The sequence below is a fragment of the Somniosus microcephalus genome, chromosome 24 (assembly GCF_052327205.1).
Source record: "Somniosus microcephalus isolate GS21.2 chromosome 24, FLI_Smic_1.0, whole genome shotgun sequence".
Taxonomy (NCBI): domain Eukaryota; kingdom Metazoa; phylum Chordata; class Chondrichthyes; order Squaliformes; family Somniosidae; genus Somniosus; species Somniosus microcephalus.
This window is the reverse complement of record NC_141010.1, coordinates 49291658-49309191: the sequence shown is the minus strand read 5'-3', so window position 1 is coordinate 49309191 and position 17534 is coordinate 49291658. Positions and strand designations below refer to the sequence as shown.

General features: G+C 47.7%; 1 protein-coding gene across 1 annotated transcript in view; it reads right to left on the bottom strand.

Annotated features, from left to right (window-relative positions):
• mrc2 (mannose receptor, C-type 2) overlaps window positions 1–17534 on the bottom strand; it is a 401368-nt gene that overhangs the window by 89307 nt on the left and 294527 nt on the right. Inside the window, exons 13-15 of the mRNA XM_085966616.1 lie at window positions 13833–13975; window positions 6279–6375; window positions 5294–5432 (exon numbers count right to left, since the gene is read on the bottom strand). Of these exons, the coding sequence (XP_085822742.1) occupies window positions 5294–5432; window positions 6279–6375; window positions 13833–13975 (379 nt within the window). The remainder of the gene's footprint in view (window positions 1–5293; window positions 5433–6278; window positions 6376–13832; window positions 13976–17534) is intronic.

Sequence of the window (17534 nt, the reverse complement as noted above, 5' to 3'; positions counted from 1 at the left end):
GCGGGAGAGTGGGATTAGACAGGGTGGGATATTAAAGGGTGTGGGGAGTGAGCGGGAGAGTAGGATTAGACAGGGTGGGATATTAAAGGGTGTGGGGAGTGAGGGGGAGAGTGGGATTAGACTGGGTGGGATATTAAAGGGTGTGGGGAGTGAGGGGGAGAGTGGGATTAGATAGGGTGGGATATTAAAGGGTGTGGGGAGTGAGGGGGAGAGTGGGATTAGACAGGGTGGGATATTAAAGGGTGTGGGGAGTGAGCGGGAGAGTAGGATTAGACAGGGTGGGATATTAAAGAGTGTGGGGAGTGAGCGGGAGAGTGGGATTAGACAGGGTGGGATATTAAAGGGTGTGGGGGGTGAGCGGGAGAGTAGGATTAGACAGGGTGGGATATTAAAGGGTGTGGGGGGTGAGTGGGAGAGTGGGATTAGACAGGGTGGGATATTAAAGAGTGTGGGGGGTGAGTGGGAGAGTGGGATTAGACAGGGTGGGATATTAAAGGGTACTGGGAGTGAGCGGGAGAGTGGGATTAGACAGGGTGGGATATTAAAGGGTGTGGGGGTGAGCGGGAGAGTAGGATTAGACAGGGTGGGATATTAAAGGGTGTGGGGAGTGAGTGGGAGAGTGGGATTAGACTGGGTGGGATATTAAAGGGTATGGGGAGTGAGGGGAGAGTGGGATTAGACAGGGTGGGATATTAAAGGGTATGGGGAGTGAGAGGGAGAATGGGATTAGATAGGGTGGGATATTAAAGGGTGTGGGGAGTGAGGGGGAGAGTGGGATTAGATAGGGTGGGATATTAAAGGGTGTGGGGAGTGAGGGGGAGAGTGGGATTAGATAGGGTGGGATATTAAAGGGTGTGGGGGGTGAGCGGGAGAGTGGGATTAGATAGGGTGGGATATTAAAGTGTGTGGGGAGTGAGGGGGAGAGTGGGATTAGACAGGGTGGGATATTAAAGGGTGTGGGGGGTGAACGGGAGAGTGGGATTAGATAGGGTGGGATATTAAAGGGTGTGGGGAGTGAGGGGGAGAGTGGGATTAGATAGGGTGGGATATTAAAGGGTGTGGGGGGTGAGGGGAGAGTGGGATTAGACAGGGTGGGATATTAAAGGGTATGGGGAGTGAGGGGGAGAGTGGGATTAGACAGGGTGGGATATTAAAGGGTGTGGGGGGTGAGCGGGAGAGTGGGATTAGACAGGGTGGGATATTAAAGGGTGCGGGGAGTGAGGGGGGGAGTGGGATTAGACTGGGTGGGATATTAAAGGGTGTGGGGAGTGAGGGGAGAGTGGGATTAGACAGGGTGGGATATTAAAGGGTGCGGGGAGTGAGGGGGGGAGTGGGATTAGACTGGGTGGGATATTAAAGGGTGTGGGGAGTGAGCGGGAGAGTGGGATTAGACTGGGTGGGATATTAAAGGGTGTGGGGAGTGAGAGGGAGAGTGGGATTAGACAGGGTGGGATATTAAAGGGTGTGGGGGGTGAGGGGGAGAGTGGGATTAGACAGGGTGGGATATTAAAGGGTGTGGGGGGTGAGGGGGAGAGTGGGATTAGACAGGCTGGGATATTAAAGGGTGTGGGGAGTGAGGGGGAGAGTGGGATTAGACAGGGTGGGATATTAAAGGGTGTGGGGAGTGAGGGGGAGAGTGGGATTAGACAGGGTGGGATATTAAAGGGTGTGGGGGGTGAGGGGGAGAGTGGGATTAGACAGGGTGGGATATTAAAGGGTACTGGGAGTGAGGGGGAGAGTGGGATTAGACAGGGTGGGATATTAAAGGGTGTGGGGAGTGAGGGGAGAGTGGGATTAGACAGGGTGGGATATTAAAGGGTGTGGGGAGTGAGGGGAGAGTGGGATTAGACAGGGTGGGATATTAAAGGGTGTGGGGGGTGAGGGGGAGAGTGGGATTAGACAGGGTGGGATATTAAAGGGTGTGGGGAGTGAGGGGAGAGTGGGATTAGACAGGGTGGGATATTAAAGGGTACTGGGAGTGAGGGGGAGAGTGGGATTAGACAGGGTGGGATATTAAAGGGTGTGGGGAGTGAGGGGAGAGTGGGATTAGACAGGGTGGGATATTAAAGGGTGCGGGGAGTGAGGGGGAGAGTGGGATTAGACAGGGTGGGATATTAAAGGGTGTGGGGAGTGAGGGGAGAGTGGGATTAGACAGGGTGGGATATTAAAGGGTGTGGGGAGTGAGGGGGAGAGTGGGATTAGACAGGGTGGGATATTAAAGGGTGTGGGGAGTGAGGGGAGAGTGGGATTAGACAGGGTGGGATATTAAAGGGTGTGGGGAGTGAGAGGGAGAGTGGGATTAGACAGGGTGGGATATTAAAGGGTGTGGGGGGTGAACGGGAGAGTAGGATTAGATAGGGTGGGATATTAAAGGGTGTGGGGAGTGAGAGGGAGAGTGGGATTAGATAGGGTGGGATATTAAAGGGTGTGGGGAGTGAGGGGAGAGTGGGATTAGACAGGGTGGGATATTAAAGGGTGTGGGGAGTGAGAGGGAGAGTGGGATTAGATAGGGTGGGATATTAAAGGGTGTGGGGAGTGAGGGGAGAGTGGGATTAGACAGGGTGGGATATTAAAGGGTGTGGGGGGTGAGGGGGAGAGTGGGATTAGATAGGGTGGGATATTAAAGGGTGTGGGGAGTGAGAGGGAGAGTGGGATTAGATAGGGTGGGATATTAAAGGGTGTGGGGAGTGAGGGGAGAGTGGGATTAGACAGGGTGGGATATTAAAGGGTGTGGGGGGTGAGGGGAGAGTGGGATTAGACAGGGTGGGATATTAAAGGGTGTGGGGAGTGAGTGGGAGAGTGGGATTAGACAGGGTGGGATATTAAAGGGTGTGGGGAGTGAGAGGGAGAGTGGGATTAGACTGGGTGGGATATTAAAGGGTGTGGGGAGTGAGAGGGAGAGTGGGATTAGATAGGGTGGGATATTAAAGGGTATGGGGAATGAGGGGGAGAGTGGGATTAGATAGGGTGGGATATTAAAGGGTGTGGGGAGTGAGGGGAGAGTGGGATTAGACAGGGTGGGATATTAAAGGGTGTGGGGAGTGAGAGGGAGAGTGGGATTAGATAGGGTGGGATATTAAAGGGTATGGGGAGTGAGGGGGAGAGTGGGATTAGATAGGGTGGGATATTAAAGGGTGTGGGGAGTGAGGGGGAGAGTGGGATTAGACAGGGTGGGATATTAAAGGGTGTGGGGAGTGAGAGGGAGAGTGGGATTAGACAGGGTGGGATATTAAAGGGTGTGGGGGGTGAGGGGGAGAGTGGGATTAGATAGGGTGGGATATTAAAGGGTGTGGGGAGTGAGGGGAGAGTGGGATTAGACAGGGTGGGATATTAAAGGGTGTGGGGAGTGAGAGGGAGAGTGGGATTAGACAGGGTGGGATATTAAAGGGTGTGGGGAGTGAGAGGGAGAGTGGGATTAGACAGGGTGGGATATTAAAGGGTGTGGGGGGTGAGGGGGAGAGTGGGATTAGACAGGGTGGGATATTAAAGGGTGTGGGGGGTGAGCGGGAGAGTGGGATTAGACAGGGTGGGATATTAAAGGGTGTGGGGAGTGAGAGGGAGAGTGGGATTAGACAGGGTGGGATATTAAAGGGTGTGTGGAGTGAGGGGAGAGTGGGATTAGATAGGGTGGGATATTAAAGGGTATGGGGAGTGAGTGGGAGAGTAGGATTAGACAGGGTGGGATATTAAAGGGTGTGGGGAGTGAGTGGGAGAGTAGGATTAGACAGGGTGGGATATTAAAGGGTGTGTGGAGTGAGGGGAGAGTGGGATTAGATAGGGTGGGATATTAAAGGGTATGGGGAGTGAGTGGGAGAGTAGGATTAGACAGGGTGGGATATTAAAGGGTATGGGGAGTGAGTGGGAGAGTAGGATTAGACAGGGTGGGATATTAAAGGGTATGGGGATTGAGGGGGAGAGTAGGATTAGACAGGGTGGGATATTAAAGGGTATGGGGAGTGAGGGGGAGAGTAGGATTAGACAGGGTGGGATATTAAAGGGTGTGGGGAGTGAGGGGGAGAGTGGGATTAGACCTGTGCAGATTTGATGATCCAAATGCCATGTTTCTGTGCTCTAACATTCAATGATCCTACACTGAATGTGTGTCGAATGTGGTTGTTCCACAGTTGAATAGCCAAGCTCGCTACTTCCAGGCTTTCCTGCAACAAAACCAGCAGCAGGTGAACGAATGGCCTCTGTAATGTCCTGAAGCCTGTCGGGCTGGGACTCACAGGGGGGAAAGGGAGACTCTCTCAATGTTATTTTGCTGAAACATGAGCATTCAATAACTCAATGCCTGGTGTGGGGCTGAGCTACACTGACCATGAAAGTCCCATCTTCTGTTCTGGCTTGTGCTGCGTTAGCTGCTCTCAGTCTAGCCAGGAGTTCGGTTGTTATAACTGCCTCAGCTATCATGGGCTAGAGATTGGGAATGCTGACCAGGGGGTCCTGCTCCTGATTGCTGTACCGGTCAGCACCTTCAGGAGAGGAGGGCAGAATATTATGGGTTATCGAATGTCAGGTCTAACCTATATACAGATCTGGGAGGGAAAATTCGGTTGATTTGTGCCTCCCGTTAGTGCCCTAAGAGGGTACTAATGGGGCGCAAAGCAACTAGTGCCTGGGTGCGGCGCCGCTAACGCCTCCCGCGAAATTAAGCGGGAGGTTAGCGGCGTCGGTAACCGTTAGCGGCCCGCAATGCTGCGCCGCCGGCGATGACGTAATTGCCGTGCACAGCACGCCGGCTGCGATCTTCGGTGGCGCCCCTGACTTACCGCGGGATGCTATGTCCGACGGGGTCAGGGGGGCCTACCTGCGGCCAGGGCGGCGCAAATTAACGGGAAGGTGCCGGGCTAACGCAGCACTCTCTTGGGTGCCGGGCTCTTTTGCCAGCACTCCAATCTCTGGTGGCCCAGCTGGACCCCAGGGCCCCTCCCCTTTAATAAGGGGAGGAAGGCCTGCAGTACCGCGGCGCAACGTGCCGCATAGCGTGGCGCTGCAGCATGTAGCACCGCGATATTCACTCGCAGCGCCCCAAGAGGGAGGCGGGTGCTCCCAGTAGCGCCCCGCCTCCCTCTTGGAGCGCTACCAGTGAATTTCAGGCGTGGGGGCACTAACTTTTTCAGGGCGCTAAAAGTAGCGCCCCGGCGAAGTTAGCACCCCAATGGGGGCGCCACCCAATTTTTCCCCCTTGGAGTCTTACTGAACCTTGGGCAGCAGTTGCAAGGCTTCATTTCTCTGAAGGGATTCCTCTGTATAGTTCCCTCCGCTGCCCCTCCCTCGCCATCGTTCCTACCTTTGCGGATTTTGCAGATCCAGTCCAGCTGATTCTCGCACCGCACTGCTCGCCACAGCGAGGAGGCAATGTCTGTGACCGCACAGCGCCGGATGTTATCGTCATCGTAGATATCCCGCCCGAAGTTGTTGTAGGAATACTGCGCGAGAAGGAAACAGATTTACGGTTACTTACGTTAGGGGCCTGCCACAAACCCGCCAACCCCCCCCCCCCAAGCCCCTCCCCTCCACCGTAAGAGTTGGTCACAGTGATACAACAACAACTTGCATTCATGTAGCGCCTTTAACGTCATAAGACGTCCCAAGGTGCTTCACAGGATGTTATCAGACAAAATTTGACACCGAGCCACATAAGGAGATATTAGGACAGATTGGTCGAAGAGGTAGGTTATAAGGAGTGTCTTAAAGGAAGTGAGGTAGAGAAGCAGAGAGGTTTAGGGAGAGAATTCCAGAGCTTGGGGCTGAGACAGCTGAAGGCACGGCCACCAATGGTGGAGCGAGGGAAGTCTTGGGATCTTGTCCCATTGGAGGAACGCTTGTGCAAGATACACTTTTCCACAATGGCCACCATTCCATCTTCGACCCACAATGGGAAGCATTTGTATCATTGTTGACTGGCTCACCCAGTGTCGATAGCAGTAGGTGTACAACATGGACACACACACACACACACACACACACACACACACACACACACACACACACACACACACACACACACACACACACACACACACACACACACACACACACACACACACACACACACACACACACACACACACACACACACACACAATGGGTGTCAGTAGGTGTGTAAGATAGGACAATGACACACCAGGGATGTTTAATTGTGTGTAATGTGAACAGGGAAAGGTGAGCCTTTTAAGTCAGTGTAATGCTCTCGTAAGGAGTGTAAGCTTAGTCTGCCATTGTTCATCTCACTCAAGCAAGGCGGCCTGTGACTTGGCCATTCAGATACTCACTCCCGTTCCGTCGCTCCATGTCCAGCTCCGGTCTCTCCCTGGGTTCCGTCTATTCAGCCCAAGCCAGAACCAATGATACTCGTGATCCTCTGACTCCCTACGAAGCAGGAACAGAGAGTGACAGATCTAGGCTCTACACTCCTCACTTAACTTTCACCTTCATTTCATACATTTTCAGTGACCATTTAATTAAAAATATATATTTATTTTTAACTGTTTGAAAAGCGGATTATTCAGTTTAAACTGGCGGTACAGATTCTCCTACAGTAAGATCAAGGCCAGATCCTCATTGCTTGTGTGTGACTGGCTTCTAATAACATTGAACAAAAATCAGCGTCAGCTGTGGCTCAGTAGGTAGCACTCTCGCCTCTGAGGGTTGTGGGTTCAAGTCCCCACTCCAGAGACTTGAGAACGTAATCTAGGCTGACACTCCCAGTGCGGTACTGAGGGAGTGCTGCACTGCCGGAGGTTAAACCGAGACCCCGTCTACCCTTTCAGGTGGATGATAATAATCCGTTGGCACTGTTTCGAAGAAGAGCAAGTGAGATCTCTTTGGTGTCCTGGCCAATATTTATCCCTCAATCAACATCACTAAAACAGATTATCTGGTCTTTTATCTCATTTCTGTGTGTGGGAGCTTGCTGTGCGCAAATTGGCTGCCGCCTTTCCTACATTACAACAGTGACTCCACTTCAAAAGAAATCGACCTCTACGTTCCAACCAAGAGTTTACCAAATGGTAGAATTATCTCCAGGCTGGGGCTCGCTCTGCTGCATGCATACGGAATTATATAGTCGTCTTAAACTCTACATCCTTCCTTTCCTACAAAACGTTAAATTGTTCAATGATAACAACATTTCTTTGCTAAACACACTGATTTGTGAATTACACTCTAGTCACAACATCGTCTATCAAATCATTATTGGACTGTCTCATCTGCTAATCCCTTATTTCACCAAATAATCCTTCAGGTGTATAGGATGTCCCCGACTGCTCAGTGGATTCTGGTGAGCTGGAAGAGACTTTCTTCACTCCATTGAGTTTGCACTCATTGGGGGTCATTTTGACTTTTGTGCAATGGTATAAAATGGGTGATAGTGAATCGGCAGCCCGTTTTACATCTGTCCCGAATTTCCATTGAAGTCAATTGAAATAAATATAGAGAGAGGTGAAAGGCGGGCTGCCGATTGACCATCACCTGTTTTACATTATCTCACAAAGTCAAAATGACCCCCGTTGGCTCTTCATTCCCACTAACTCCACATTACTGGAGGACTAGCCACAAACAAACTAATTCACGGAGCAATCTGCAGCAAAGGACAATGGAAAGTGTCTTTCTCCTTCTCCCAGTAGGTCGGTTTCCACGACCTCTGTGTGCCCAGTTTTTATGGGCAAGGCTTACCCTATGGGAGGAACCTCACCAGAAAATGTCAAATTTGGCATGGGATCCTGCCCGGGTCATATAAACCCTTCCCCACAGTGTGGCCTCTGGTTTTTGACACAAATTTGGCCCCAAGGTGTCAGCCATGGCTCAGTAAGTAGCACTCTCGCCTCCAAGTCAGAATATCGTGGGTTCGAATCCCACCCCAGAGACTTGAGCACAAAATCTAAGGGTGACATTCCAGTGCAGTACTGAGGGAGGGCTGCACTGTCGGAAGGGCCGTTTGTCCTCTCAGGTGGACAAGATCCCATGGCACTATTTTGAAGAAGAGCAGGGGAGTTCTCCCAGTGTCCTGGTCAACATTTATTCCTCAACCAACATGAGTAAAATGATCTGGTCATGTAGCTCAATGCCGTTTGTGGGACCTTGCTGTGCGCAAATTGGCTCCTGTGTTTCCTACATTACAAGAGTGACTGCACTTCAAAAGTATTTAATTCAATGTAAAGCGCTTTGAGACATCGTGAAAGGTGCTATATAAATGCAAGTCTTTCTTTATGAGAAAATTAGGAGGGGGCTCTACTTTCTGGCCTTGGGCCATTGGCAGAGCCTCACTATATCTGGGCTTCAGTCCTAGGATGTCGATTCCCTGTTTGATTGCAAGTGTCAATATTTTGGCAGTGGGAGGGTCCACTTATGCTCAAGGGCCCATATCATGTGCAAAGATTCAGTTAAATGAGTCTGAAAAGAACACCATGATCAGAACACCATTATTTCTGGAGCAGTTTAAATATTGTGTAAATCCAATATTACACCGCTGGTTACTTGCGGCATTCTTTTGTTTCTGTGTAATTTCTACTCCTATAAATAAATGTGACGACTAGTTTTAGCTACACTGTCTGACTCTATGCATTTTCTGCCTTTTGGAGTGCCCAAGAATGGGTCACACACATGGGTCTCTAGTGCTTAATACATGGCAAAAAGTTAATTGTCAGTCTTGCAGCACACTACCTCATTTGGGTCACATATAAATTTGTAAATTTCAGATCGTGGCAGAGGCAGGTCTGTATATGGAGAATGTGAACACAATTAGAGATTTGGGAGAGTGGTAGAATTGTAACTCGTTCCTTTGGAGTCTCATACTGTGCAATGAAGCTAAACTCTTCAGTTTTGAAAACAATCCCCAACAGTGTCTGGGTTTGGGTGTTGTGACATATTCTTGTGATGGGTTTTCCATTCCTCTCCTGTGTGACACTCTGTATGGCTGCAGTTTCAAAATCCAGCTCTGGATCAACCTTGACTCTCCAAAGATGGTATAAGGGGTTTTTGGTCCTTACATAGATGACCACAGTCAAGTGGAAATGCTCCAGTGCTCACTCCGCTCATTCAATCTGGCTGTATCAGGAGACTGTGAGTGACCAGCGTAACTGATGGTTTAGCCTTGACAATCTGAGTTCACATTGTTCCAGGACATTCCAGAGCTCTGTGACTTGCTTGGAGTTGATGTTTGATATAATGGCATCACTTTAAAGTGAGTCCTGCTGCCAATTAAAGGCTTTGTCGTGTTTGACAACACACGAGCCACAACTCTGTCAGTGGTTCTGCGATTGTAGCCAAGCCGGGGCAAAGCTTGCACTGTCTAGGCTTCTTACTTCAGTGGTACTTGGCACTGGAGGTACCTTCTGGATAGTTTGCATCTTCTTTGAGTCTCCATCCATACCAAATCCCAGCCCAAAAAATACAGATATTTCACATATTCCACAGGTAAGTATTAATGTCCTTGAACACGCATCACGTGACTGTGCATGGACCAAGTTATTGTCTGATGCGTCCAAAAAGTCTGGGCCACTTATTGCTCATTGGATAACATTCTGAAATACCTTGGTGAGAGAAGAGATCCAAAAGTTTAACCTTTTGCACCGTGAGACTCTGAGTGGAGAATGCTAATGATTCTGAGGGCTAATTTCAATTTGCTGGTATCCTGATTTCAGATCTAACTCGGAGACACACGTGATCCACTACAGAGTGTTTACAGAATACCTGGGATGGCAGTGTGCATGTCGGATATATGGAATCGTAAAGAAAGAACCTGTATTTCTATAGCGCCTTTTACAACCTCAGGGCGTCCCAAAGCGCTTTACAGCCAATGAAGTACTTTTCAAGTGTAGTCACTGTTGTAATGCAGGAATTGTAGTTTGTTTGTAGGATACATGGGAAGGTATTTCAGTGTGTTTGTAGGATACATGGGATGGTATTTCAATGTGTTTGTAGGATACATGGGATGGTATTTCAGTGTGTTTGTAGGATACATGGGATGGTATTTCAGTGTGTTTGTAGGATACATGGGATGGTATTTCAGTGTGTTTGTAGGATACATGGGATGGTATTTCAGTGTGTTTGTAGGATACATGGGATGGTATTTCAATGTGTTTGTAGGATACATGGGATGGTATTTCAATGTGTTTGTAGGATACATGGGATGGTATTTCAGTGTGTTTGTAGGATACATGGGATGGTATTTCAGTGTGTTTGTAGGATACATGGGATGGTATTTCAATATGTTTGTAGGATACATGGGATGGTATTTCAATATGTTTGTAGGATACATGGGATGGTATTTCAGTGTGTTTGTAGGATACATGGGATGGTATTTCAATATGTTTGTAGGATACATGGGATGGTATTTCAATGTGTTTGTAGGATACATGGGATGGTATTTCAGTGTGTTTGTAGGATACATGGGATGGTATTTCAGTATGTTTGTAGGATACATGGGATGGTATTTCAGTGTGTTTGTAGGATACATGGGATGGTATTTCAATGTGTTTGTAGGATACATGGGATGGTATTTCAGTGTGTTTGTAGGATACATGGGATGGTATTTCAATGTGTTTGTAGGATACATGGGATGGTATTTCAGTGTGTTTGTAGGATACATGGGATGGTATTTCAATATGTTTGTAGGATACATGGGATGGTATTTCAATATGTTTGTAGGATACATGGGATGGTATTTCAGTGTGTTTGTAGGATACATGGGATGGTATTTCAGTGTGTTTGTAGGATACATGGGATGGTATTTCAGTGTGTTTGTAGGATACATGGGATGGTATTTCAGTGTGTTTGTAGGATACATGGGATGGTATTTCAGTGTGTTTGTAGGATACATGGGATGGTATTTCAGTGTGTTTGTAGGATACATGGGATGGTATTTCAATGTGTTTGTAGGATACATGGGATGGTATTTCAATGTGTTTGTAGGATACATGGGATGGTATTTCAATGTGTTTGTAGGATACATGGGATGGTATTTCAGTGTGTTTGTAGGATACATGGGATGGTATTTCAGTGTGTTTGTAGGATACATGGGATGGTATTTCAGTGTGTTTGTAGGATACATGGGATGGTATTTCAGTGTGTTTGTAGGATACATGGGATGGTATTTCAATGTGTTTGTAGGATACATGGGATGGTATTTCAATGTGTTTGTAGGATACATGGGATGGTATTTCAGTGTGTTTGTAGGATACATGGGATGGTATTTCAGTGTGTTTGTAGGATACATGGGATGGTATTTCAGTGTGTTTGTAGGATACATGGGATGGTATTTCAATGTGTTTGTAGGATACATGGGATGGTATTTCAATGTTTTTGTAGGATACATGGGATGGTATTTCAGTGTGTTTGTAGGATACATGGGATGGTATTTCAATGTGTTTGTAGGATACATGGGATGGTATTTCAATGTGTTTGACATGGCTGTGTGTTTGTAAAATATCTGCTGTATCCAACTCATGTGACTGGGCATCTGTGCTTGAGATGATGATTATGTCTACATTGAAGACAGTAAATTTTCATCTGGCTGTGAATGAACTGAAAGAGAAAGCAAGAAGGGCTTTCTATGCCATTAAAAAATCAATCCAAATAGAAATCCCAATTAGCATTTGGCTCAACATTTTTAAATCAGTAATTCAACCAATTGCACTCTATGGCAGTGAGGTGTGGGGACCACTAACACAACAAGAATTTGCAAAATGGGACAAACACCCAATTGAGATCCTACATGCAGAATTCTGTAAAAGTATCCTCCGGACTCAAAGGAAAACCGTAAACAATGCATGCAGGGCAGAACTAGGCCAATATCCATTAATAATCACTATCCAAAAAAGAGCCACCAAATTTTGGAAACACCTAAAAATGAGCAACCCCCACTGCTATCATTACGAAGCCCTGAAATGCCAAGAGAGGACCATATAGAAGAATACCCTCAGTCAACTAGTCCTGGGACTCAGTGAAGTAACTACTAACACTACTAACAATAACCAGCCCCAGGACAGTGACAGCATAACACAAAGAATTCGACCCAACACAATCGTCACTAAGCAAAAGGAAAAATATCTGTCATATTGGGCAGAAACAACAAAAACCCAAAACAAACTCAATTGCTACTTGGCCCTAAACAGACAATACAACATGGCTGATTACCTGACCATGGTAAAGGATAGCAAACTGAGAAAAACCTTGACAATGTACAGACTTAGTGAACATAGCCTGGCGATCGAAAAAGGTAGACACAGGCAGACCCGGCTACCAAGGGAGGACAGGATATGCTCTCACTGCAGTCAGGGAGTGGTGGAGACAGAGATGCACTTCCTCACAGCTTGTAGAAAATATCAGGGCATAAGGGAGAATTTCTACCCAAAATTCACAAAAATATGCCCGGAATTCAGAAACTTGAATGACGACCAAAAACTCCCATACCTACTAGGGGAAGAGAGAAATTGTGTAACCTTAGCGGCACACTATGTTACAGCTTGCCATAAACAGAGGGACAACCACTAAATATAAGAAAAGAGTATATACAAATTATATGAATGTATATTTATACACTCAGGGATATATATCTGTTTATACACTGTATGGATAGATCTGTGTTTATGTGTTCAACCATGAATGTTTTTCGATGCTTTGGCAACATAAGATGTACCTTGTCATGCCAATAAAGCGATTTGAATTGAATTGAATTGAACTAATCTGTTAACCTAGGTCTGCCAAGTGAGTCAATAAAGTTCCTTATCCTTCAGGGAAAGCTGGAAACGACAGCCATCAATCATACTGCCCAGCAACTGACAGGGCAAGGGGTTATAAAGAGGTGAGAACGAAACAAAAATAACTTACAGCACCTATTGTGGCCTTAGGACATCCCATACTGTTTCACAACCACAACACATAACTTCTATTGGGAAACGTGATAGTTCCTGAGCTGCTTGAGCCATGGAGAGGTCAGCTGGTGAAGGATGTATAATCTAAGTTTAGACAGGGATTGTGGGGTCAGATAGCGTTTGTGGGGGGTCAGATAGGGGTTGTGGGGGTCAGATAGGGGTTATGGGGGTCAGATAGGGATTGCGGGCACTAGATAGGGGTTGTGGCGGTCAGATAGGGATTGTGGGCACCAGATAGGGGTTGTGGGGGTCAGATAGGGGTTGTGGAGTCAGATAGGGGTTATGGGGTCAGATAGGGACTGTGGGGTCAGATAGGGTTTGTGGGGTCAGATAGGGGTTGTGGGGTCAGATAGGGGTTGCGGGGTCAGATAGGGACTGTGGGGTCAGATAGGGTTTGTAGGGTCAGATAGGGCTTGTGGGGTCAGATAGGAGTTATGGGGTCAGATAGGGACTGTGGGGTCAGATAGAGTTTGTGGGGTCAGATAGGGGTTGTGGGGTCAGATAGGGTTTATGGGGTCAGGTAGGGGTTGCGGGCTCAGATAGGGACTGTGGGGTCAGATAGGGTTTGTGGCTATGATCTGAGGTTAGACAGGGGTTGTGGGGTTAGATGGGAGTTTGTGGGGTGTGTTGAGATTAGATATGGATTATGGAGTTTTGCTGAATTACCTTTTAGAGTAGTAAGAACTTCCAAACCTTTCCTCCGAAGAGGAGATGTGTTGGAACAGAGTCCACGAGAGAGCAGGCTGTGTGCAGCGTGGAAAGAATGAGCTTGGCGGACAAAAGGCAAGTTCCGTTTCCGTGCTTTCGGAGGACCAGGCCCCGCCTGCTCACCCCTCATCCAGGGACAGCTTCATAGAAAGCGAATCTTTGAAGGAACGGGAACCCGGGCATCCCAAAACTCTCACCCCCTCTCCCCCAAAAAAGTAATTCTTCATTCTGGGTTTGTTGACTCACCCAAATATTTCATTGACCAATTTCTCTGCAAACTTCTCCTCTTCGAAGCTCCTGATGCTGAGCAGATGAGCGCCTTGCTCATGGCAGAACATGTGTGCCTGCACCCAGTTCTTCTTAGCATAGATGGTGTTGAAGTGAAACACCTGGTCAGGACAAGGAGAAGAAGCAAAAACAAGTGTGAGCGCAGCACCTGAACAACCTCAATATTAAATGTTCAGAACTTTTGGACATCAGAAATCACACAGAAAATGATTCATTCAGATTACATGGAATGTACAGCACAGAAAACCGGCCATTTGGCCCAACTGGTTATGCTCCACACGAGCCTCCTCCCACCCCTCTTGATCGAACCCTATCAGAATATCCTTTCTCCCTCATGTACTTATCTAGCTTCCCCTTAGAAGTTGGAAACGTTTGTTCTCCTTGGAGCAGAGAAGGTCAAGAGGTGACCTAACAGAGGTTTTCAAGACGATGAGGGGTTCTGGTGGAGTAGATGGAGAAAAACTATTCCCTCTGACGAATGGATCAATAACCAGAGGTCACAGATTCAAAATCATTGGCAAACGATCTAGAGGGGAGATGAGGAGAATTTCTTTCACTCAGAGAGTTGTCGGGATCTGGAACGCTCGACCTGAAAAGGTGGCGGAAGCTGATTCCATCAATAATTATAAAAGGGGGTTGGGCAGGTACTGGAGGATGAGGAACTCACAGGGTTACAGACAAAAAGCGGGGATGTGGGACTGAGAACGACTGCGCTTTCACAGAGCCGGCACAGGCACGACGGGACGAAAGGCCTCCTTCTGTGCTGTAGGTTTCTGTGATTCTGTAAATGTATCTCTGCTATTCGCCTCAACCACTCCCTGTGGTAGTGAGTTCCACATTCTCACCACTCTGTGGGTAAAGAAGTTCCTCCTAAATTCCCTGTTGGATTTATTGGTGGCCATCTTATATTTAAGGCCCCTAGTTTTGGTCTCCCCCAAGTGGAAACATTTTCTCTACGTCTACCCTAGCAAACCTTTTCATAATCTTAAAGACCTCTATCAGGTTTCCCCTCAGTCCAAAAAAGATGATGCACAACATGTGTGTTTATTTTGAGAACTCGATGAAGTACAGATGGGAGCAGGAAAGAAAAGTTTTGTATTTATCTGTTCTGCATCATGTTTCAGAAACATCCCACAGTGCTTCACATACAATGAATTACTCTGAAGTGCCGTGATTGTGTTATGTTGGCTAACTTAGCAGCCATTTTGCACACAACAGGATCACAGAAACAGCAGGTTCAAGTCTTACCCTGCTCAGTTCCCTATCTGAGCCATGTCGAGCAGGGGGCCGGGAGCAGAGTAGAAGGGGTGGACTTTCCTAGAGCATGACCAGCTCATCTATTTTAGTGGTGTTAGTTGAGGGATAAATGTTGGCCAGGAGACCGGGGGGGGGGGGGGACGACCCCCTGCTCTTCTTCGAAATAGTGCCAGAGGATCTTTTACGTCAACCTGAGAGGGCAGTCTGCAGTTTTGGGTGCCCCATTATAGGAAGGATATTGAAGCCATAGTAGGATCTTGCAGCACACCAGGAGCTGCCCTGCTCTGTGTGCTGCAGGTGGGATTTATATACTGGTAGCTAAGACCAAAGGGGCATAGGCTATTTAGCCCATTGAGCCCGTTCCACCACTCTATTAGATCGTGGCTGATCTGTATCTAACTCCATCTACCCGCCTTGGTTCCGTAACCCTTAATACTCTTACCTAACAAAATTCTATCTATCTCAGATTTGAAATTTTCAATTGACCCCCCCAGCCTCAAGTTTTTTTGCGGGAGGGGGTTCCAGATTTCCCCTACCCTTTGTGTGAAGAAGTGTTTCCTGACATCACTCCTAAATGGCCTAGCTCTGATTTTATGGTTTTGGCCCCTTGTTCTGGTCTCCCCCACCAGAGCTTAACGTCTCATCCGAAAGACAGCGAAACGCTCATTTATGTAAAACCCGTGGATGAGGGGGTAACACGCCAGCTGGAAGTTGCTGGTCTATTGGAATTTCTGCCATATAGAGGCCACAAGTCTTCCGGATCCTCAGCAGCGCATAAAGCTGCTTTAGGTGTTAGCCTCGGATCAGTGGTAGCTCTCTCGCCTCGGAGTCAGATAGTTGTGGGTTCAAGACCCACTCCAGAGATTTGAGTACAAAGTCTAAGTTAACACTCCAGTGCCGTACTGAGGGAGTGCTGCACTGTCGGAGGTGCCTTCTTTCGGATGAGATGTTGAACTGAGGCCCGCTCTCCTCTCTCAGGTGGATGTAAAAGATCCTATGGCACTATTTTGGAGAAAAGCTAGGGAGTCCAGGCCAATATTTATCCCTCAATCAACAGATTATCTGGTCAACTATCTCATTGCTGTTTGTGGGAGCTTGCTGTGCGCAAATTGGCTGTTGCGTTTCCTACATTACAACAGTGACTACACTTCAAAAGTACTTCATTGGTTGTAAAGCGCTTTGGGACATCCTGAGGTCATGAAAAGTGCTATATAAATGCAAGTCTTTATTTTTACAACCACCTGGTACATCCTCAGGAAGGAGAACATGTAGAGGCAAGGCAAGACATAGTATGATACAGGAACACTGGGAATAAATATCGCACATTCAACTGGTGTCACCAACTTTTCTCTGATTACCCAAGGCACTATTTACACCTGCATAGGTGGGGATTGTTAATCTGTTATTGGCTGCTGATGAACTTATCTGCACTGCCTTATTTAAAATAAAATTGAGAGACCTTGACCGGAAGCAGCGAGCCTTTGGCTTAGTGGCATTCCCTCCTCTGAGTCAGAAGGTGAAGGGTTGAAGCCCCAATCCAGAGAGCCCTGGCGAGTGGAGGCTAGAATATGGTCGCTAAATACTGGGTTGACATCCAGTGGGCTATTCACATCTGGCCGGAGTGACCACTGGCTCAGGCGTCATATTCCCGTATCTGAGTCAGAAGGGTTTGATTCGGGCACCACTCCAGACAGCCCCAGCGAGCAGAGACTGCGAGCAGAGTGCTTGCTCCGAATACTGGGTTAATGCCTGGCGGGGGTACTTGCGTCCGATGGGTGCAGGTGATTCCCCCCCTCTCATTGTAAAGGGTAGGTGGGGCTCTTTCGCCTTGGTTGCAGCCCATCTAGAGAAGGCACACCGAAGATTAAAAACCATGAGGAAGTCAATGGGAAACCACCTCAGCTACTCTTTCCTAGTGAGTGGCTGTAGAATCTCAAGTACGAGGCCTAGGACCTTCCCTAGGGACAGAACACCACGGACGGACAGAGCTGGTAAGGAAATACAATGTCTTGGATTTGGTCAGTAAAATCTGCTGCAGGTTTTTTATACCTCGTTAAATGAGCAGATATGTCAGCCATTATTGAGCCGTTGCCAAACACGGAAATGGCAACTGTGCCTCCTTCTTATACTACAGCCTGCAGTTTTGGGTGCCCCATTATAGGAAGGATATTGAAGCCATAGTAGGGTCTTGCAGCACACCGGGAGTTGCCCTGGTCTGTGTGCTGCAAGTGGGATTTATATACTGGTGGCTAAGACCAAAGGGGCATAGGCTATTTAGCCCATTGAGCCCGTTCCACCACTCTATTAGATCGTGACTGATCTGTATCTAACTCCATTTACCCGCCTTGGATCCGTAACCCTTAATACTCTTACCTAACAAAATTCTATCTATCTCAGATTTGA